Source organism: Sminthopsis crassicaudata, chromosome 5 (assembly GCF_048593235.1).
Source record: "Sminthopsis crassicaudata isolate SCR6 chromosome 5, ASM4859323v1, whole genome shotgun sequence".
Taxonomy (NCBI): domain Eukaryota; kingdom Metazoa; phylum Chordata; class Mammalia; order Dasyuromorphia; family Dasyuridae; genus Sminthopsis; species Sminthopsis crassicaudata.
Genome location: NC_133621.1, coordinates 200,204,598 through 200,228,258, shown reverse-complemented (window position 1 = coordinate 200,228,258; position 23,661 = coordinate 200,204,598). Strand labels below are relative to the sequence as shown.

At 33.8% G+C, this 23,661-nt stretch overlaps 1 protein-coding gene across 2 annotated transcripts in view; it reads right to left on the bottom strand.

Annotated features, from left to right (window-relative positions):
• TASOR2 (transcription activation suppressor family member 2) overlaps positions 1 to 23,661 on the bottom strand; it is a 103,695-nt gene that overhangs the window by 16,161 nt on the left and 63,873 nt on the right. For both annotated transcript variants that reach the window (XM_074269425.1, XM_074269424.1), the window contains 6 exons: positions 21,635 to 22,339; positions 19,657 to 19,899; positions 15,671 to 16,565; positions 14,272 to 14,665; positions 7,137 to 10,988; positions 3,891 to 4,016 (listed from right to left, as the gene is read on the bottom strand). In XM_074269425.1, coding sequence (XP_074125526.1) covers positions 3,891 to 4,016; positions 7,137 to 10,988; positions 14,272 to 14,665; positions 15,671 to 16,565; positions 19,657 to 19,899; positions 21,635 to 22,339 — 6,215 coding nt within the window. The remainder of the gene's footprint in view (positions 1 to 3,890; positions 4,017 to 7,136; positions 10,989 to 14,271; positions 14,666 to 15,670; positions 16,566 to 19,656; positions 19,900 to 21,634; positions 22,340 to 23,661) is intronic.

Sequence of the window (23,661 nt, the reverse complement as noted above, 5' to 3'; positions counted from 1 at the left end):
TAAGATTGATATCAGCAATTGGGCAGATCAAAAGAAAGAATGGAGCAGAGCTGAGTATAATCTTACTTGAGAAAAAGCAAAACTGTCTAGGAAAAGGTAAAAAACCCCAGCAATTATGTTATATAAATAAGGCCCAGAGAAAGATAGACACAGAGACATTAGAGGGGAGAGGAGGGCTTTCAGTTCTGAAAACCTATTCATATCAGGAATAAATAGGCAACTCTACATATATATATACACTATGAAGAATACAGCATGCCAATATCTCTAAAGAAATAAGAGGGGAGGAATGGGCAAAGAGGAAGCAAAGGGTAAGGAAAGAAGACAACAGGAGGGATCCACGGATGGGGTGGGGAAGAGGAGATTAAATAATAGGCAAGTTAAGAAGTTGAATTAAAGCAAAAAGTCAGCAGGATTGGGAAAGAAGAGATATATGCGAACACTATAATAAGGATCAGGAGTAGAATTTATCAGGGAAAAAAAAAAGGATGATTAGTAATCATTGCTCTCACACAATGTCAAACTAAGATTTAGTAGAAAGAAATCTTCATGATATTCCAGTCATAGTAATAGTGTTTTTGATGCATGTTTAAGTGTGTGTATGTATATCTGAGTACATGTAAATATGTGTGCATATTCCTCTATGTATGTGTGTATACAGATATATGTATGGGTCTGTGGGTGGATGTAAATGTAAATATCTACTTATAGCCTGCTTGGGGGATGAAAGGGAAAAAAAGAAAAATAAATTTAAAGTACACAACAAAGAACAAAAAACAATCTATATGTAAACAAAGAAAAGATGGACAATCATGAATATAATTTCTTCTACTATAATATATATCCTTTCTTCAATTGGAAATTTATGGTTATATATTTTGAATCCTCCCCGATATTCCTGCTGAGCACATGACAATGTTTTATTTTATTTTGTTTTTCTATTTTTTTCCCTTCCCTATTCTGGTGTGAGACAGAGAGAGAGAGAGAGAGAGAGAGAGACAGAGAGAGAGAGAGAGAGACAGAGAGAGAGACAGAGAGAGAGAGAGAGAGACAGAGAGACAGAGAGAGACAGAGACAGAGACAGAGACAGAGAGAGAGAGAGAGAGTATGTGTGTGTGTGTGTGTGTAAATTCTTTTGAAAAATAGGGGAAAAAGAAATCCTACAAATTTCCTTTATGACACAGATATGGTGTTAATAATCAATCCAGGAAGGATCAAAATGGATACAGAAAATTATGGAGCAATTTCTCTAATGAATATTGATGCAAAAAATCTTCAATAAAATATTAGCAAAGAGATTACTTCCTTTTTTCAAATTTATAAAAATACAAATTATTCCCCAATTGATAAATGGTCAAAAGTTATGAACAATTTTCAGATGATGAAATTGAAGCCATTTTTAGTTATATGAAAAAATGTTCTAAATCATTATTGATTGAGAAATGCAAATGAAGACAACTCTGAGGCATCATTTCACACCTCTCAGATTGATTAAGATGACAGAAGAAGATAATGATGAATGTTGGGGGGATGTAGGAAAGCTGGGATACTAACACATTGTTGGTGGAGTTGTGAAATGATCTAGCCATTCTAGAGAGTAATTTGGAATTATGCCCAAAGGGCTAAAAACTGTACATATCCTTTGACCCAGCAGTGTCTCTACTGGACCTATATCCTAAGAGATCTTAAAGGAGGGAAGGGACCCACATGTGCAAAAATGTTTGTGGCAGTCCTTTTGTAATGGTAAGGAACTGGAAAGTGAATGGATGCCCATCAACTGGAGAATAGCTAAATAAGTTATGGTATATGAATATGTAGGAATATTATTTTTTATAAAAAATGATGAGAAGGCTCACTTCAAAAAAGTCTAGAAAGACTTACATGAACTAATGCTGAGTGAAGTGAGCAGAACCAAACATACATAGTACACAGTTAACACCAAGATTCTATGATGATCAACTATGATGGACGTGGCTCTTTTCAACAATGCAGTGACTCAAGGCAATTCCAATAAACTTGGGTTAGAAAATGCTACCTGCATCCAAAGACTGAATATGCACTGAAGTGTAGTATTTTCACTTTTTAAAAAAATTTTTGGTTTGTTTGCTTTTTCTTTCTTGTGTTTTTCCCTTCCTTTTGTTCTGATTTTTCTTGCACAACATGACAAATATGGACATGTTTAAAAGGATAGCACATATTTAACCTATATCAGACTGCTTACTGTCATGGGGAGAGAGAAGTTAAAGGAGGGAGAAAAAAAAATTTGGAACACAAAAACTTACAAAAATCAACGTTGAAAAGTATTTACATATATTTGGAAAAAATGAAACAACAATGTGCTTGGAAAATATTTCAGAAGGTAAAAAGATTATAGCCAGAAATAAAATGGACATTTAATGATATAGAAGTCTTTTAAGTATTCCTAATGTAAAGACTAAAGCTGAATAAAGACTGAAATATAACCCAGGAGTTTTGATGGCTCTAATTAAAGAACAGTCACTAATCATATGATGCCAATATGGAAAGAGGTCTCCAGTAGAATGTCCTAGGAATGTGTATCTGGTTCTATTAGCATTTTTATCAGTGATAAAAGCATGGGTGGCATTCTTAAAATAATTTGTATTATTCAAAACCAATACAAATAAATAATATTGGACGACAGAATTAGAATCCAAAGAGATCTTGATGAACTATAACAATTGACTATCAAATTTAATTTAAGATAAACATAAATGTAAAGACTTAAAACTTGGTTTCACAAACACCTGCAAAGTCAAGATAAGTTAAGCATTTTGTATGACACTTTTTTCAAGAGAACCACTGGAACTTTGCTCGGAATTACCAAGCTATTATATATTATCACTTTTGCAAGACCTAACAAAGCTAATGAAAAATGGAATAAGAAACTATAGGAATTTTGCTTTTAGTTCAGTAAAATGACCTAGCAGTTATGAAGATTAGTTCAAGACATTAATGAATCTATAAAAAAAAAAATAACCAAAACACACTAGTTTTAGACAGCTTTTGGAAAACAGAAATTATAATGAATCACTAGTACTCTAATTTTAAAATAATGTAGAAAACTGTATACATAAAAAATTTAAGACTGAGAAAGAAGGTTAACAGACCCATATCATTAGGAAATCAGGAGATAAGAATGCCATTATACTTTGCTGAAAAATTGTGTGCTGATCTGGATGCTAGGAAGTAACTGATTAAGTTGAAAATTAGCTACAGAAGGATGAGCATGATACCAAATGGCTTCCAATTTATGCTATCATATAACTGTCGGAGGTAATTGGTGTTTTTTGTCTTGGAGGAACTAAAACTTAGTAAAACTGAGAGCTATGTTTAAATACTTATAAGATTTATTACATTGAAGAAATTAAGACATATTTTGGTTATCTCCAGAAGGTAGAACACGGACAATAGGTAGAAGATGCACAAAGAAAAATTTAGCCTTAATTTAAAGACAAACTTCCAAATAACAAAGCTATCCAAAAGTGGAAGGGGCTGTTTCAGGGGATTATGGTTTTCAATGGAAGACTTTAAGCAATGGCTAGATGATCACATATTGAGTATGATAAAGCAAAGGAATTCTTGTTCAGATAGGCTAGCCTTTGAGATCCCTTCCAATGCTGCAATTCTGTTATTCCATAATTCTGTTAATAGGTTACAATTCTCTAACAGATATGAAATGTCTAAAGCAAAGTAACAGGATTATTGTTTTTTTTTTACCCTAATGATTTGTCTCTATCAGCATTCTATTTTAGTCTTAAATTTTCATATATACAGAATTCTCCAAATAAAGTGGCCAACATCCTGATTATTGTGAAGCCAACTCAAATTATTTGAAATCAGTATTCTGTAAGAATTTTTTTTTAACCTACTTGATGCACATGTGTTGCTATATCCTCATTTTTAATGATGACTATTAGTGTGTCAGTCTCCCTGTGCAATGCCTGACAGAAATGCTGGGGTTCAATTTCTTTGTGGCCTTCTTTCCTCAGTAAACTCTGAAACACAGGAAAATAGCCATGTTAGCAAAAAAAACACATTCATTAAAAATAATACAAATACAATGGCTTATAAAAGTTGTCAAATTATGTTCTAGCAAAGAAATATAAATAGCTTTTACTTTTTGCTATCAATTATATGATGTTATTACATAAAATAACCTTTGATTTATGCCTTTCTGACAAAGGTATGACTATAAAATAGTAAGTTTTTTAAAAAAGAAAAATGAATAATTTTATGATCAAGCATACACTGTCCCCTTCAAAGTAGTTATCTTGGAAGACTTATTGTTCAAAAATTTTCATTATTGCCTTCATAATATATTCAGTTAAATAACTTGCCAATCTTTAGTTATAATGCTATTAAAGTGATTAATGGAAACATCTAAAACTTAATTAAATCTGATAAACAGTTTAGCTGATTGAGCTGGGTAATATTTTTGGTCAAAACTAGTTCCATAGAATGTACACTAATGAATTAAAGTACCATGGTAGAGAAGCCAATCAATGAGTCCAATACATTTTTGCCTCTAAGAGAATTTCTCAAATACTATAGGATATTTTTATTATAGGACTGTAGTACAGTGAAAGAAGAATTCAGTCTCCATTTATATCAGAGACTAATTTAAATTATCTTCATTTGTGCTTTTCAAAGAAAACATTTCTTAGTCGGGGGTTACTGTAAGTTTTCCATAGAAGACAGATACTTTGTTTTCAGGCCATGGAAATTTCCATGACATGGAAATGTCATGTTTCATCACTAGTAATTATTTTGCAAATAAATAAATAAATTCCTATTCTGCCTATTGAGTCTTTGTTGTTTCTAGTCATTATCCAACATATAGCACTGTGTTTAAGAAAGTTATTTTCCCTTTCTAGAATAAGCTTTCCCTATCTAAATTTAATGTTTTGGCTAGTCTCATAATTAATTTTTCAATGTATTAAAACACTGACCACCTTTCATTTACTCTATGGATTGGACAAATGCATTATAAATAGAATAATGTAATTTTCTGCACACCATGGGAGTTTAGAAATCATCTATTCTTATTTATTCTTTTTTTTTTTTTTCTTAAGCCAAACAAGGCAATTTAGTTCCAGAATGACTTGTCTAAGGTGACACATTTAGTTAGAGCATCAGAGAGATCAGAACTTCTGGGTATATAGGCCAGTGTACTTTATGGTACCTTCCCTTCCCTACAACATTCTGGATCATCAAAAATTTCTTCTTCTTGATTCGGTTTATTCTCTAATAAGTCGTCTTCAAAAGTATCTCACTTAATGGATGTAACTAACTACTTTATTAACATCAGCTATTAACATAATATCTATCAGGTATTATCTCCTTAAGTTAAAAATATCACATGTTCATTTGATCATTTTTCCTCACTTCTAAAAATCATATACATGAAAATTAGCCTCATTATTTTGTAGTCTAAAACTACCACAAAACCAAATACTACTCATCTATTTTAAGATATCTGGTGCCTATAGGTGCTTTCAGAATTCCTGAAATTTAAAGAAAAAAAGTAGTTATGTTTCTTATCTTATGCCATGCTCAATCTACATTATTCCTGTGAAGAATAACTTCTGTTATTCTATGCACAGACCTTTCTCTGAAAGGCCTGCAAAATTCATGTAAAGTCATGAGTAAGACATGAAAGACATGCCAAGATGGACATGGATGACTAGTTTTTAACAGCCTGCATTAAAAGAGGAACTAAGAAATTAAATCAAATCTATAGTATTTTTTCTCTGTCTTAAAAAAAATGAAAATAAAATTTTAAACACAAGGAGATAGAATTCTTACAACTAAAAATGAAAAACAAATCTCCACATGAGACTAATGAATGAATCAAAGTTATTAACTCTTCTATTTGACAGACAGTCTTTTGTTTGCATATGAGTTTCCTATTCTGGTCCAATTCCACTCAATGCCACAGTAGTATCCTTAAAATACGAAACCAAAACTAGTGGGGAGAAAAAATGGTAGTCCTTCACTGAACTAGACAGATCTTCTACAAAGGATGTACTGCAAAACATTAACAAAATCACACAGAAAGAGAAAAGCATGAAAAAGGATAATCTAAATAAATGAAATTATGGATTATGCAAAGTTTTAAAGCACTGATTAAAAAAATCTAATTTAATTTACTTATGGCTATTATTGGACACAACAAAGGCAGAGCATTATAATATTAATTAGAATATTAATCTTTTAAACAGACTGTACACAAGACCTTGATTTAGCTAATTATTCTTTCCATAATAACCAGATCAATATTAAGCTATGTAAAATGTGGCATAATAAACTTTTAAGTATTGTTCTATTTATTTTTTTAGATGGAATAATATAACATCCAAAAATGAGTCTCTTAAAATAAAACTATTTACCAATTCTTACCTTTCCAGAATTTAAACAAAACTGTTCTGCTTTAAAGTAATGCTTTCTGTTCAAAAAGGTGTATTATGTATTCCCAACAAAGCAATACAGAATAAATTCTGAAAAAGGTTAAGATTAATAAATTAAATTGGAAATCTGGCTTATTTTGTAGTTCTTTCTAAAGTCAATTCTTCCCAAGATGGAAACATTATTCAGTTACAAATACTCAAAAGGATTTACAATAGGTTAAATAAAACAATATTCTCAGCTACAAGAAAAAATGAAATTCAAATTGAAATTAAAAAATGATGCCAAACACAAGCAATTCTCCATTAATTTTACTAATATTAAACTGTAAGCTCTTTCAAGGAAAGGAACGTCTTTTGCTTCTTTTTTGGCACAGTACCTGGCATGTAGTATATGCCACAGCAATATATCTATATAGATTAAATAATACCCAAGTCACCTCTGGAACTTTTAAAATTCTAATTAAATATAAGTTAGTTAAATTGATGATGCCTGATTTTATTTTTATCCCTGGTATGGATATATTAAGAATCTTCTACAAATAGCAGTACCACTCCAAACCAGTTTTCAGAAGTAGGCAACTGCATTACTACCTAAATTGTATTGTATAATTTGAAATATGTGAAGTAAACAGTATGATTCAAACCAAGACTATTGAGAATTAAATAAACCAAAGTAAAGGAAAATATAAGAAAAAGTTGATGTCTTACCCTTGTTCTGATAAAGAATGAACTATCTTCTGTTTCAACCAAGCAGAACAGGAAGGCGCTTTTACAAGCTTCTTTTATAACATTTTTTAGTTTGACGTGCAAACTGGAACACAAGTCTGTAATCATGTGTTCATAGGAAGCCATCCTCCTTGGGAAAGATGTTATCTTCGGCGATGTAATCTTTCCAGAGTTAACACCCAGATCATTAGCTTGGTAGTTCCTTTGGCTATTATTAAGCATCACCTTATTGAATTCAGCATATTCACTAAGAATGAGTGAAATGTCATTCCGAGATTCTTTCAGCTTACTATCATATCTCAACTTATTGAGGTGGAAAGAAGTGGCTGGATCTCTCTCTGCATTTGGAACAGTTCTATTCTGGCTACACTTGTCTTGCCTGAAAGAGGAAAGACTATTAAAGTCACTATGCTTTTGACTTTTTGTGTGCCAGCTTGAGGTATGTTGCCTTGGTTCTGAGTGTACAATTGTTACTAATAGAGGGCTTCTGCTTCTAGATGTTGGATGTGTAACTGGAGTCTCAGTTACTTTTGTCAAGGGAAAGACTCCAACAGTTGTCTGAATATGTGATTCCTTTGGCAAAGGACTGGAAGAAGTAGTAGAAAGCTGAGATTTCCCATTCTTTACCATTTGTTTTAGCTTATGTGCAAACCTCAAATATTCTAGATCCAAAGTATTCTGGGTAGGATCATCTGTCACCTGCCAGGTACTTGTCCAGGAGCTGATCAAGCCACACCGAGCTGTGACACAGGGGTGCTGTTTCAAGTTGTGTAAAGTCCTAGTGGTGTCTTTAAGCTTCTTAGTTATAGTAAAATTAGTATAAGTCCTGGGAGTGCCATGAAGATCTCGGATTTTAATGTAAAAGGGTATATACTTATCTCCTTTCTTTAATCCAGTTGACCAGCTTTTTTGCTGGGTACCTTTGTCTGCTTCTTGACCTTTATGAGAATAATTCCAACTCTCTATGTCACTACTTGTTGTTATAGTTCTACTATCCATCAAAGCATCATAATCAGTTACAGTAGTTTCTTCCACTTCGTGGGGATGATTGGTTCCCAAGGGGCAAGGATCATCTAACTGCAATTGGGAATGTTTAATATCCCCAAAACATTCTTGGTCAGATTCTCCAGAAAGTGACTCATAATAAATTTCAGTATTCAAGTTCATATCCATATTTCTATCAGGGGATTTTATATCTTTCTCAGTTCCAATTCCCTCTCCCGCACTCTCATGTTCTACAAGCTCTTTAGAGGCCTCCCAAGTTGGTTTCTGAATAACTGAAGCAGAATGCTCTTCCTCTGTGTTTTTGGTTATGTTTGCCACATTTTGATATGTACCACCACATACCAGGTTAGATTCTTTGGTGGCAAAAATGCCACTTGACTGATCTTTTGTTTCACATACTGATGAAGCTTCTTGATGAACCTGTGTGTTCCCTTCCCCTCTTGACAATGATATGAAGCTTGACCCTAGGTTAGTTCCTTTTAAATTGATGGTTTCTTCATGTAAAGTAGAAATAACTTCATCATTACTGAGAATTCTAGACACTGAAATTCCATGCTCTTGAAATGTCTCTTCATTTACTTGACCTGAACTACTTATATGTGAGGCATCATCCATGGAAATACAAATATCTGGGTTCTTTGAGGGTCTACATATAAAATCAGATTGGTCAACTGAAGTCAAATCCAGAGACGACTTATGTAAATAATCATATTCACTTTGTCCTTGTAAATCCTTTTTACTGTCTGAAGGGCTATTCTTATGTTCCAATGAATTGCTTGACAGGTTTGATTCAGTTGAAGAATGGATTTTTTCAGCTACAGATCTATTTTCTATTAATTTTCTAAGACAAGGTGGAGATTTATGGGTATCCAAGACAGTATGTGTTGAATTCAAACTTTTGATTTCCTCACTAGTTTGCTGCAAAGGATTCTCGGATCTTTCCAAATCCTGAAAAGAAGTCTTATAGTCCTCCTCACACTCTGCAACAGAAGTAGTCTGGTTTAAAGCTGCATCACAACACTGAAATTTCCCCTGGAAAAATCTAGCATCATCATACTTATTTTGGACTACATGGTCTTCTGCTGCTCTTCTATGAAGAAGTAAAAGACTTTCTTTTTGTTCTGTATAATCAATTAAGGGCAAAGCCATGTCAGAAGAAAGCTTTGTAGGTTTTCCCTGTGTAGCAGTCAGCTTTTCTCCTGATACCCCAGGACTGTCAGATACATGATCTTCTTCTCCTGAAGATAAATCTATTGACTGCATCTGGGAGGCTTTACTAACCTCTTTAGATACTGTATCATGAAGCTCTAACATATGAAGGGGCATATCCTGAGATAGTGGTGTTTCTTTAGATGGCACTTGATCATCAGGAATTGAAGCTGGTGATACTGGCTCAATTAAGGCACCATCAAAGGGTGAGTTAGTAATAATATTTACTTCCTGTCCAATCTCAAGTGCACATGGTTCCTTAGCAAGTACTAAAGTAACTGGGTCCAGAGCATCTCTTTTACACTCTTTATTTTCTAATGGTTTCGGCAACACTGCAGTATGAAGTGAAGAATAGTCAGAAGAATTAGTTTCTCTCTTTTTTGGGAAAGCTGTTACTGGCTCAATTATTTCTTCAGCTACAACTTGAAGTTCCACATTCTCTAGTGGAACAGCCTGAATCTGCATAATTTCATCAGACTGTGCTTGGTCTTGAGGACTTGTAGGTGGTGATATTGTTAGTGCTAGTTCAATATCTGAATCATCTGATAGCTCTATGCTGACTGCCTCTCTGCCCAAAGATATGCAAGTTTCTTTGGTAAATGCCACATTGACCGACTCAAAATTCATTCTTTCACTGTTTAAGCCACTCCCATTTGTCTCCTTTTCTAAAGAATGATTTAATTTAGTAGCTCCTGATGAAATATAACTAGCTGAAGCAGTTTTTTTGCTTTCCAAAGGTGCAAAAGTCGGTGTTAAAACAATTTCTTCAACCTGAGCTGACTCTATAACCTCTTCAGAAGATATGCTATAGAGTCCTGGAGTCTGTAGAAATGTGTCTTGAGGTAGTTTCATTTCATCAGAGGTTGCCTGATCACCAGAACTGACAACTGATGAGACTGCCTCAATTAACACTGTATTAGCTGATGATGTTGACAGTGGAATGGGAACTTCCTTCTCAAGTGAACCAGTTTCTTTAGCAAGAGTCTCTCTAGCAACAGAAGAGGTACAGAGGTATTTAGTTCCTGTTGATACAGATGGTGCCATAGATGGAATGTCTTGAAGATCCTGATTAGTAGATGAAGCATTTTGTGCTTGGGTTATTTCACGAAAGGGGATTTGTTGTCTAAGACTTTCAACAGATGATACTTTTTTAATCAGCTCTCTCTCAGAGTCTGGCATTTTATCAACTCCATTTGCAAATCCTGTTTCTATAGGTAGACAGGCATTTTTTTCAAAAGTGAAAGTAATTGGTTCCAAATTGATCATTACATATTCCAAGTCACCATCTTTGTTTTCTAATGACTCCTGACTCTCTGTTACTTTGTTTCTGGGGCTACTATGCTCTGTTATGTTCTGTAATGCACTTGCTTTTGTGCCTAGTGCCTCATAGAGAGAGTCTTCTCTGTTTTCTAAAGCTCTGTTCACAGAAGTTCCACAGTTCATTGTCTGATCATTGATCCCATTTTCAGAGACTGCTCCTGAGTTAACAAGTTTCTGTGAATTTTCATTTTCATCAGCAATAGAAGGTTCTCTAGTTTGGGTACTTGCATTACTAGAAAGCACAACATTAGGTGTCTCTATATTGGTTGGTAATTCCTGTTCCACTCTTTTTCTTATTACCTGAAATGATAAAAGTTTAGAGTTTAGTATATCAAATATCAATTTGTGTATATGTTAAGCCAGAAAAATGTAAGCTGCTTGCAGGCAGAGACAGCTTCATTTTTGTCTTTTTCCCAGCACAATAGCATAAATTAGGTGCTTTTTAATTGTTAGCTAAAAAGTAAATGACCATTAACAAGAAAGTTTATGAAAAAATTATGATATATTAATAAAATGGAATGTCATTATGCAGTGAGAAAACAACAAATTTCCAGAGACACATGGGAGACTTTTTACTAGTCAACAAGGTGAAAGAGAACCAAAATAATAATATGAATGACTACATCTTACCATAAACTGTGTAGATCATTAAAAAGAAAGCCAAGTTGTGAGTAATTGACAGATTAAGGATCATGGCTCCCTTTTCATGACAGAGAAGTGGAGACTATTAGGGTGAAATGTTACATTCATTATAAAATGTAATCACTGTAATGGAAAATTGTGCAAAATTGTTTTCTTTGCCAGGATAGAATATGTTAATCCAGTTAGTGGTGGGAAGAGGAGTCCAGAAATGACTTTCATGTAAAGACAAAAATCTAGAAAATCTGTATTTAAAAATGTTTTTCACCCTCTGTGTGTCTGCTCTGCTTCTACTCATGTACTCCTAAACAGAAGTGGAGAAAGTTCTAAGATTGCTGCCTAGGCACATTATAAATTTGTGTTACTCAATTACAACTGGGCCTTAGCATAACATGCTAGATACCCTTAAGCTCACTTGCACTCTCTCACATACACAGAGATATCTATGATCTATTCCACTCCATTCTCAGCAAAACTCCTAGAAGAGTTGTCCACTCAGTGCTTTAACTTCATTCTATCACTCACTCAACCCTTTGAAAATCAGGCTTTTGACCTTGTCACTCAACCAAAATTACCAAAGAACTTTTATTTGTCAAATATAAAGAGCTTTCCCCTGCCCCCCATTCTTAATCCTTCTCAACTTCTATGTTGCATTTGACACTACTGATCACTTTCTCTACATTTTTATGACTTTCTTGGTTCTATCCTTCCACCTTTCTGGATCCTCCTCTCATAGCTCAATACACACTTATCATAAACCCAAAATGGTATGTTCAGGGCCCTCTTCTCTCCTGTAACATTAATTTTTTAAAATTTTGAGTCCCAAATCCTCTCCTTCTAGCCCCTTCTCACCCATTGAGAAAGCATGAAATATATGTATGTGTGTATATATATATATAAGGTTATACAAAACATATTTCCACATTAATCATATTGCCCCTTCCCCTCACCAAAAAAGGCAAGAGAAATAAAATGGAGAAAAAAATGTTTCTGTACTTAAGAATTCATCAATGAATAAATGGATAGCATTTTTTTTTTAAATCAGGAATTCTTCAGAATTACTGTGGAGCATTATTATAATAATAAAATGCTAAGTCTTTCAAATTTGATTATCATTATAATATTACTTTAACTGTGTACAATGTTCTACAATGTTCTTCTGGCTCTGTTTACTTCCCTTTGTATCAAGTCATATAAGTCTTTTTCAGGTTTTTCTGTACCTATCCTCAGCACCATTTCTTACAAGACAATAACATTCCTAACACAATCATATTCCACAATTTGTTAAACCATTCCCCAAACGATGGGGCACATTTTCTCTTTACTCTCTTCCTTTCTGATTTTGTCAGCTCTCTTGAATTTAATTATCTTTTTCATGAAGGTGATTCATAGATCTATGTGATTCCTATTGAATATTTCCAGTTGAGTGTTCTGTAGACATAAGCTCAACACATGCAAAACACAGAACTCATTAATATTGTCTGTTTTTACCATTTTACATTAAACATTAAAATCTGAGATTTCCTCAGCACTCTCATGACTTAACACTAATTTTACTACAACTAAGAATCTCAAAGACACTTTGGAAGTTAATATTACCTGAAGGAGGCACTCCAGTTTCAGAGGGTGATGAGACTAGATCAACTCCTGGACAACTACCAATGGCCTCCTCCATTTTTTTGACTTGTATTACTCTGCTCTCTCATCTTACATGTTTTTATGATAATGATTCTGTATCATTACACTTTGCCTGAACATTTTAAAAGCACTTCAGTAAAAATTAAGTACATAAAATGCTTATCAAATTTGGTTTCTGGTCTGTCAAGTCTCTCCCTATTCTATTCTATTCTATTCTATCAATAGAAAGAGGGGTAATGGTAAAAAAAAACAGAAAAATAAATAAATAAATAATGAATAACTCAGCATTATGTTGTCCAGTCATTTCAGTTATGTCCAACTCTTCATGATCCCATTTGGAGTTTTCTTGGTAAAGATAATGATGTAGCTTGCTATTTCCTTTTCCAGCTCTTTTTACAGATAAGAAAACCAAGGCAAATAAGGCTAAGTGATTTGTCTGGGTAACACAGCTAATACATTTCTGAGGCCACACTTGAAGTTAGGAAGATGAGTCTTCCTGACTCCAGGTCTGACCCTTTATCTACTGTACCACCTAGCTGCCCTTTAATGCTATACCAAACAAAATAAAAACTTCACAAGCATATACTTTAAAAAAAATTTTTCCTTCTCATTTATAACTGACAAAGATCATATTAAAAATTTCTTCGGACAACAGTTAATAAATAAAATATACTGTCTTAATAAAGAATATTTTTGAATCAAAGACTTTATAAGTTATACTTTGAAATACAACTGTTTACTCATCTATATAAATAAGGTTTACTTATCTATATTCTTAGTTCCTTTAAGGTAAATGTCTACAAGGACTATAACAAAAGAGTTCTGACAATACAACATCCTAGAGAGTGCTAGAACTATGGATTTTAAAATGGTATCTACTTTTGTCATTTTAAGAATCGTATTATAACTTTCACATTCATGCCATTTGAGGCCCTGTATTCGTGATACTTAAGAACAACAGGTAGGAAGGACAACATTTTCCATGTCAGAAGAACTATTCCATGGGGACCAAAAACTTCTTTACCTCTGCAACTATTTCTTTCCTCTCTCAAAAGAACAATTTTCTCAAGCACACAGTTAAGATAAGACTTAGCTCTCTCTCTTCTATCCATCAACAGTACCTCATTAACTTTGTAAGGAACTATTTTTCACATCCGAAGCTTTACAAAAACTTTGTTATATTACTGGAAGTATCAGTTCTTACAAACTAATTTAATGCCATGTACTAAATATTTTTATTTAGCAAAACAATGAAAAATACCTCCTCTCCCTCATAAAAATCAACATTTGTTTTATCCAGTCTTACCTCATTAGAAGAACAGATAGTACTCTGGAATTCTGGGGTATCTTGACGGTCTTCTCCTGCTAAAGCAGCTCCCTCTTCCAAGCCACTTGTAGATGGCTTGATGTTGGTGCAAGCCAATAATATTCCAGTGGTAGAATTATTTGAATTCCAATTGGACTCCAATGGAGATTCTACAGAATGTCGTTTCATACCTAGACATTCTTCACCGACTTCACTGAAATCCAAGGGATCCAAAGTACTATTTATAGAAACATATTTTGCTGGATTACTATGCTCTACTACTTTTCGAGCTGAGGGTATGATTTTATTTTGATTGCTATAAAACAGGGCTACCCACATATGAAGAATAAGCTTTACTTCTTCTACATTATCTGGCACATCAGCATTCCAGGGTCTGAAGGGATCAAACAAGAAAAAAAAAAGTCACATTGAACCACTGAGAATAATTTTCGGTGAATGTTATAATGAGCAGAAATTCTTCATTACTGTATATACATGCATTTAAAAATATAAAAGTATGAAGCAACAATTAAAAAATGGAGATAATAGATTGATAAATGAATAATATTAAAAGATTCAAACCATTTCTGTAAACACTGATTCCTGTCCTCAATATAGAAATCAGGCTGAATTTGGAATCAGGATCTGAGTTAAAATTCCAGTTCTACTACTTCTACTTAAAACATTTCCTCCCCCCCTGAGGCTGGGGTTAAGTGACTTACCCAGGGTCACACAGCTAGGAAGTGTTAAGTATCTGAGACCTCCTGAATTCAAGGCTGATGCTCTATCCACTGCGCCACCTAGCTGTCCCTTCTACTTAAAACTTAAGCAAGTAATTTAACTTTTATGAGCTTTAATTTCTCATCTGTAAAAGAACAGGCTTGGCTTTCCAAACTCCAATATGAAGGGCTTCTTAATACTCACATTAAGAACTAGAGATATAGTTTACATATATCATTCTTGAACAGGTAAATTGCATAATTACCTTTGTATATGAACTTTTTATTTTTAGAAAAGATTAAAATTTTTCTTAAGTTCTGTATTGAGGATGCTTTCCTTCTAAAATTCTAATTTAAAATTTTTTTTAAAAATTCTTATTTTTTAATTAAGATCTTTTCAACTTTAACTGAAAAACTTTGATGCCCTCAAAATCTAAAGGTTAAAGTCCTCATTATTCCTAAACTATTCATCTGTTAAATTATTTTTTTACACTCAGAAGAAGCCAGTGTCAGAACCAGGCTTAACATTCCCACACCTAAAAATCTATCTTGTAAGACTGACAATGGGTACTAGTACTTCCAACTCTGGTTTTCTCTTTCCTCAATAGGAACCCAAGGAATTCAAATAACTTTTTTGTATAAGTTTAATGTAATAGAAACATAGTTTTATCCATACTTACCCATGTAAAGCTCTTATTACAGTCTTCTCCAGTGGGTTGTTAGTATATTTACTATCTAAGCTGAAGACATATTCTGTTTCACACTTGCAAGTAACTTTAAAGGAGCCATCACAGCTAAATACTGTGTGAGAATGACAAAAATCTTCTTTTAAGTTGGAAGGCAACAATCGACTCTTATGTTTTATGACTGGATCCAGCAAAAGCTTTTGAACAGGTGGAGTGTTATGTTGATGTCGAAATGGCATCACTTTACCCACTGGAGTCCCTGCCTCGGGGCCTTTTGTCCCATTCTTTGCAAAGGTAGGACCTTGTGTTCCACGCTGCTGCAGATGTTTCTTTGAATGTTCAGCAGTGAGTAAGGCATAAGAATGTTCTATGGCAATAAAAGAACTATTGCTATTGCTTTCATCTGCAGATTCTACTGTCTCTTTAGGAAGTGCTTCCTGGGTCACAGATATTTGATGATATGGAGTCAAGTTCTTTTCACTCTGGCTATCAGGTACATTTGTCTGTGAATTAATTTGTTCATAAGATGGCTTGGGTAGTTCAAGAGAATACAATGCACATCTTTGGTTTTTAGCCAGCCTGTGATATTCATGATCATAAGTACTTTGCAAAGAATTTTCTTTACAGAATAAAATATTGTTTTGTGTTAAGTCAGAGGAGGAAGACAAGTCTCTATGAATAGATGATGAGGTGGTAGAGGTAGCAGAGCTTAGAGCCAGATCAGCCAACATATTTAGGGCTTGGGAGTCAAAGTGACCAATGCAATTTTCTTGAAGATCTGATTGAACAACAGCAGTGCTTCCAAGTTGAACCGTATTTTCACTATGATCATTTCCTTGATTATTTGACAGAATTTTAATTGGTGGTTGGGAAGGGATCTCTCTTTTGGCTAAATCATCAAAAAAAAAAAAAAAATCTATTGATTTACATGAAATTAAATATTGTGCGATATGCCTATGAAATTTCATTATCTTACTTCATTATATATTCTATATCACCAATTCCCCAAAGTCTTTCTAGTGGGACAGACCTTTCCAAAACTTGTACTGTGCTAGCTTTAAGAAATTATCGTTATTTCCACACTTCTACAAAAAAACAAAACAGTAGTTTAAAAAAAAAAAAAACTAACAAAAATCTCTATTAAATACTATTATACGTTTGTAAGAAGAAATTTTAAAAAAATATTTCATTTCTTAAGTTTCTAGGCATGAAATGAAACAAATTTGCTTGAAGTATCTTCATTCTTATCTTCATTAATTTACATTAATTGATCAAAAAATTCACAAATATTTATTAATCTTTTATTACATGATCAGCATGAGAATGCAAAGATGAAAGTGAGACAGTTTTTTATCTCAAAAAGCTTACATTTGGAGGAGAATAAAATGCATATGTGAATGTGTTGAGTGCATCTACATACAGACACACACAAATATATACATATAAATATATGTCTTAGTATGCATATTCCAAATAAATAAAAGGGAGTTTGGAAGGAAGGGCATGACTAGTTGGAGGAGTAGGAGAAGTCCTCATGAAGAGGAGATGCCTGAAAGAAGTGAAGGATTCTGAGATGTAGATGAAGACTTGGGAAATAGCTAGTGCAAATTCTTGTAGATGAGAGATGGAGTACCAAGGTGAGCAAGAACAAGAAAGCACATTTGGCTATACTATCGAATTCAAGAAAGGAAATGGTATATAATGAAGCATCAAAATTAGTGAAGAGTTGTGAAAGGCTTTAAAAGACAAAGTGTATTTTGTATTGGGAATAATATGGGAACATTGGAGAAAAGTCTGTTTTCTCGGCAAAGTATGAAATGAGCTCCTAAACTAAGAAGGTAGACAAAGAAAAAAATATGAGAACAAGATCAGAGGGAATAGAATAGGACAACAATTAGAGGAGTAATAAAAGAACTTTCTTGCTGCGGTCCTGAGGGCCCAGTTGAGGTTAGGTAACAGAAATCTGTGATGGACTTATTAATCAGCTACTTTATGTGAAAACTTCCTTGAATTTAGTTCAACAGCATTAAAAATTAGAAAAGCTATAGTATTTCATTAATCTTTCTCTTTTGGCAACTTCATTCATTCCTATGATTTCAGATATTCCTTTTAAACTGAAAATTCTCATACTGAAAACTTCAGCTCTGATCCGTGTTTCTGTTCAGGTATCATACTAAAATCTCAATCTCAAACTATCCAAATAATACTTTGGGGGCAACTAGGTAGCACAATACATAGGAGAATCTGCAGTTCAAATCTGGTCTCAAAGACACTTGATCCTAACTGGCTCTGTGACCACAGGTGACAATCTTAATTGCCTTCTCTACCCCCCCTTCCCTACCCTACCTTCCAGCCCCCAACTTCATCCCAAGATAATTTATTTTTTACCTTAGAATTTGTTCTTTCTTTTGACTTCTCTTGTTGCTATCAGTGGTATTATGATTCTCACCTATTATAGCCAATACATCATCTATATTCTCCATATTCCTTAAATTCATTACTTCTTCTCCATTCCCACTAAGCTATCCTTGGATAGTCCCTCAAAACTAACATCTGGAGTTTCAGTAACTATTAGGCTTTCAACTTCCCTCTTTTGTTGTAAACTACTGGTATAATTATGCAGTGTACAGAACTCTGTACTCAAGAAGGCCTGAGTTTGAATTTCACTTCTGATGTTAGCTATGTGAATATGAGTAAATGACTTAATCTCTCATGGTATCCTCATCTGTAAAATGGGGAAAACGCATGTAACATGGGGATAATAGGATTGTTATAAAATGCTGTGAGGCTTATATAAAATAATTTGCTTTACAAACTCTAATGTATGCATCAGGTATTTTTGTTATATTAACTGGGATTGTTACAAAGATGTTTTAATGATCATATAAAAGATAAATTTAACATCCTGGTACCTTTATTCAGATATTTAAAAAAACAATTATTTCATCTAACAATGTCACAGTCTGTATAATATTAAATATAAAAGAATAATATCAAGATAGAGATTTGTCCCAGGATTATTGCTTTCAGAAAAAATACCACAGGAAAAAAGATGAGAAGAATGAGATGATTAAGAAGACTAAAGATGTATTCCTTCTACACGAAGCATTGCAGCATGACAGACTAGAAAGCTGTCCTCAAAGTGAGAAAAACTTGCCTATGTGGCCCAAAGCAAGTCAATGAAGCCCAGTGCCCTAGGAAACTTTTTTTCACTATGATTTTTGTTAGAATGTGCTGACCTGCCCAAGTGGAAGAAGTGCCTCACAAGGAAATTCCTGACATCAGTGAAATCACAGGTTCTATTCTTATGTATAGATATGGCTTATAGAGCTATCTGCCCCAAATCTCACTGTCTAATGACTTCAGCACAGAATTCTTCCTCAGTCATTGAATCTCTTCATAATACAGTGTTATCAACTTTTCTAGGCTTAACTCCTTTCAATATATTCTATTCTAACCAAACTCAAGCTACTTGTTTAATGTCCCATGTTTTCCCACTCCCTTGACTCTGTTTTTAGTCTTCCCTAGGCATACCCTGGAATTTAGGGAAGAGATTTGAGTCACTTATGTAGATTTACATGATAAGATCACCTGTAATGGGAATAGATGAGATCACTAAGAGTTGAGAGAAAAAAGAGAACTTAGGTCAGAATTTTGAGAAACACCCACATTTTTTTTGAGCAGGGGAGGAGGAGCATGAGTAGATATAGGAATAGACAGTCATTTAACCCCTTCTCAGCTTCAGTTTTCTAATCTGTCAAATGGAGACAATAATAGTACCAAGAAGTTCATAGAGTTCTTGTGAAAATCAAATGTGATAATATGTATAAAGGGTTTTGCAAACTTTTCAGAGCTATATAAAAATCAGACGCCAATATTATCATCAAGGATATCAAATTCATGAATGAGACTTGCTACCTTGCAATTTCTATTTAGTCAGGACTATAGAATTTTAATTCACCTGGATAATACAGTCTTACCAGGTTGCAGTTGTTTTCTCATTCTTGGATTTTGGTTGCTTTTGACTATATTTACTCTCTGTTTCTGTGGAGGCTTTTTCATGGCTTGGTTAACCCTTGGCACCGTTTTGATTGGAGATGTTTCTGGTTTCTTTACTTTTTTAGCATTTGTTACTACTGGCACACTTTCAGAAACAAAAGTCTCTTGATTTTTCTGATCCAATTTTGTTGTTTGTATAAACTGTGCTGTCAGCACTTCAGCACCTCAAAAAGAAAAAGAAAAATTTTTTTCCTTTAAGGAACTATTGTATCCCCAGATTTAAATCAACATCAGCATGGTTTTTCTTTTTTTTAAAAATTATAAAAACCTGTTATTTATATAGAGATATTAGCTCTTTAAAAGAAATGCTAATATCATTTTTTGGGTTTTCTTTCTAAAAATAAATTTCAACAACAATAAACAAAACAAAATTTTGAGTTTATCAAAGCAACGTAAAGCTATAACTTAAAAGTTCTCAATTAAATTACATAATTTAAAAATTTGTTAAAACTTCATCCTGTAAGCCAAACAATGAGAAATATAAAGCTTTGCACAACTATAAAAATAGAAAGCCACAACAAATCAGTGCAAATTTCTAAATTAACACTAGTCTGAGAAACATGAATCATTCACAGAATGGTGAAGGAAAGAGCAGTATAAACAAAAGTATATTAAAATCCATGGGGCATCTAAGCATAGTGGATAGAATACCAGACTTGAAGGCAGGAAGACTCATCTTTCTGGGTTCAACTCAAGTTACTTAATTCTGTTTGCTTTAGTTTCTTCATCTATACAATGAGCTGGAGAAGGAAATGGCAAAACTACTATCTTTGCTAAGAAAACTCAAAAATGCAGTTATGGAGAGCTGGACATGACTGAAATAATTGAACCACAAGCATAAAATGTTGAAATTAATCTAGAAATCAAGGAAGAAGGAGAAAAGAGGCATTTATAAGCATTGACTATGTGCTATGCTTAACTTAGAAGGCAGGAAGGCAAACAACCTACATTCTGATAAATCATTTAGACTTAAGAACCACAGAGGAATATTTAAGAACTCACAGAATCAGTAAAAATATCAGCATAACTAAAAACCTTAACTACAAAATAATTTGCTATAGTATCATTCTTGAAAATTATATAATATCTATACAAGATGTGGTTGGGTATTCTGCAAGTCCCATACTTCTCCTAGAGTTTACCACAGTCTGTTCCCAAGTTCTGTGTGTGTGTGTGTGTGTGTGTGTGTGTGTGTACATTCTAAGTGAGAATGTGTGTAAATAATCTCTAATAGTATAAATATGCTAGAAATAAGGAATCTTCACAATTAATACTTTTTGATACATCTTTGAAAACAGAAATCCTGTGCCCTTATTTTCATCTCTCTTCTAACCAAAAGCACTGTTATAATTGCAGTATGTTAATAATTCAATATCCCTTTGGCTTATATCCTTATATCCTTCCACATAATCTGGAATTCAGTGATCTCTTTCTGTTCCTTGAATATATCTTCCAACTTATTTGATGGCTTGGCCTCATGCCTTGAACTTTCCGTCATTTCTACCTTCTGGTTCTCCTAAATTTCTTCAAATTGTAGCTAAACTTTTACCTTTTACAGGAAGCCTTTCACAATCCTCAACCTTCAACGTTCTGAGATTATCTCAATTTATTCCGCATATATCTTTCTAGCAGTCTACAAACTGTCCTCCTCCATTAGACTATAAGCATCTTTAAAAGTGAGGATTAAGTTTTTTGGGCTCTTTCTTATATCACTAGAGCTTAGCAAGTACCAGGCATAGAGGAAGTACATGGTAAATGCTTCTTAACTTAAATGATTCTCCTCCATACTCAAGACAAGTAAATCTCCTCCATATTCCAAATAAGTAAAACTGTTTAGGTCACTTAAATTGCCTATTGATATACACTGATATTTTAGAATTACATCAAAAAGAAACTTACCTCTTTTCCTCTTCTGAGGAAATTGACCTTTTGCTAGCTTAACTGTGGTTTCAATGGTTGTTACAGGTCCTGTTTTTTTGGAGAATGGGCGGCATAAGTTCACCTTTTTATTCTGCATCACAACTGACATACTTGCTTTTCTCTTCGGCTGGATTCTCAGATTTGATGTTGGACACAAATGTAGACTATTTTCAGCTTTACTTGTCCCATCAGAGTTTTTGTTTTTATCTGTTTCATTTTTCACTTGAGCCTCTGAGTCAACACATTCAGTATCCGGAGGCATAAAGAGAGAGAAGCCAACATCACACATTCCATCAGAAACAGAAAAAGGTGATGGAGAATGTCCTGCTAGCAAATCCAAGGCTGTGGTTATTTCCAAAGCATAACCACTTGGATCTGAAAAGTAAGACTTGAGACAAGTTAAAGTCTTCTGAGAACATTTTTCAGAATAAAGACCCGCCTTCAATTCATTGGATAATGTGTCACATGGAAAAAATTCTGGTTCCTCAAATGAATTTTGGAAAGGCAATGAAGAATTTTTGTTCTGCTTGGCAAATTCTTGGAAATGATGCTTCACTAACACATTTGGATGAATTTCTTCCTCAGACAAAAATTTTTTCGCTTCCAGTAGAGCATAATGAAGGGTAGGCAAAATGGGTACAACTCTCACAGAAATGTCATCTTCACATTTTGATTCTTTTCTACCTAAAAAAAAAAACAACATACAAGTATGAAAATATATATACATATACACACATAATGTATAATTATATTACAACTGAATAGGACTGATTGGATGAAGTATTTCTCAGTACTGAGTCACATGTTCCGTTTCCAGAACTGAGACCTTGGAGAGAAAAATACTCTCTGGAGGAATGAACTTTGAACCTGAGATACAGGAAGTTGCAGGAAGTGACATGACCTGTGGGAGGCAGCCAGCATTAGTGATCATTGGTCAAGGATGGTTACATCCTGTTGGTCTATCCAATGAGAATGCTGGAGTCTTTTGCTTTTAAACCCTGGACAAGCCAGAATCATGTTAGGTTCCAGGGGCAAATGCTAGTTCTCAGGTGTGTGTCTGGGCCTCTCCCTACAGGGATTAAATAAATGTTTTTTCTTTGTTTTTCTCTTTGTCCCTAATGATGTCTCTGATTAATTAACTGGATTGGGAAGGTGGTCTTGCACCCAACCCATTCCACACACATCCATAATACAAAAATAATGCTTTAGATTTTATATATATATATATATTTTATATATTCTGAGATAGTAAAAAAAAGACTAGTAATTCAAAATGATAATCTAACCAGTAATAAATAACATATGGTTATTATATATCTGCTAGTAGTATCTAAAGAGAAAAGAAAATGCCTAAGAAAAAACAGACTTTCAGTAAACTCCCAATTAAACCAGATAGGAGGGACTGACACAGAGATGGAGACCAAAGCAGTGACTCCCATTTACATATGGAAAACCCAGTTAAGTAAATTCCCTCTACTAATGAAGGTCAGCATCTTATCTGCAACTAATGATCTTAAATGGTTGCCAATACAGCTTACTAAATGCAGCTTACTAAAGAACTGAAAGGGAGTGATCAGATTTTATCACTAGCAGACTCTATTTTGTAAATATCCTAAATTCTTCCAGAGCTTTCTCTATGGACCTTCAGTAGACTGTACAAAACAACTTACCTTGTAAAAAACTATAGATTGTTCCCATCTGCTAGCACTTGCAGCTCTTCTCCCTGCTTGCTTGCTGCTTCATATAACCCATAACTTTTGCCACACTGGCCATTTTCTCATTAATTCAGGTTGACACACCAAATAGTAAAGTGATTTTCTCTGTCACAAAGCTAGTACACATCAGGGGTGGGACCTAACCTAAGATCTTCCTGGATCTATGATCAACACTCTATTCTTTATTTTTCTAAAAGTTATTTTTATTTAAATTAAAGCTTTTTATTTTCAAAATATATGCATAGATAATTTTCAACATTTACCTTTGCAAAACTCTGTAGTCCAAATTTT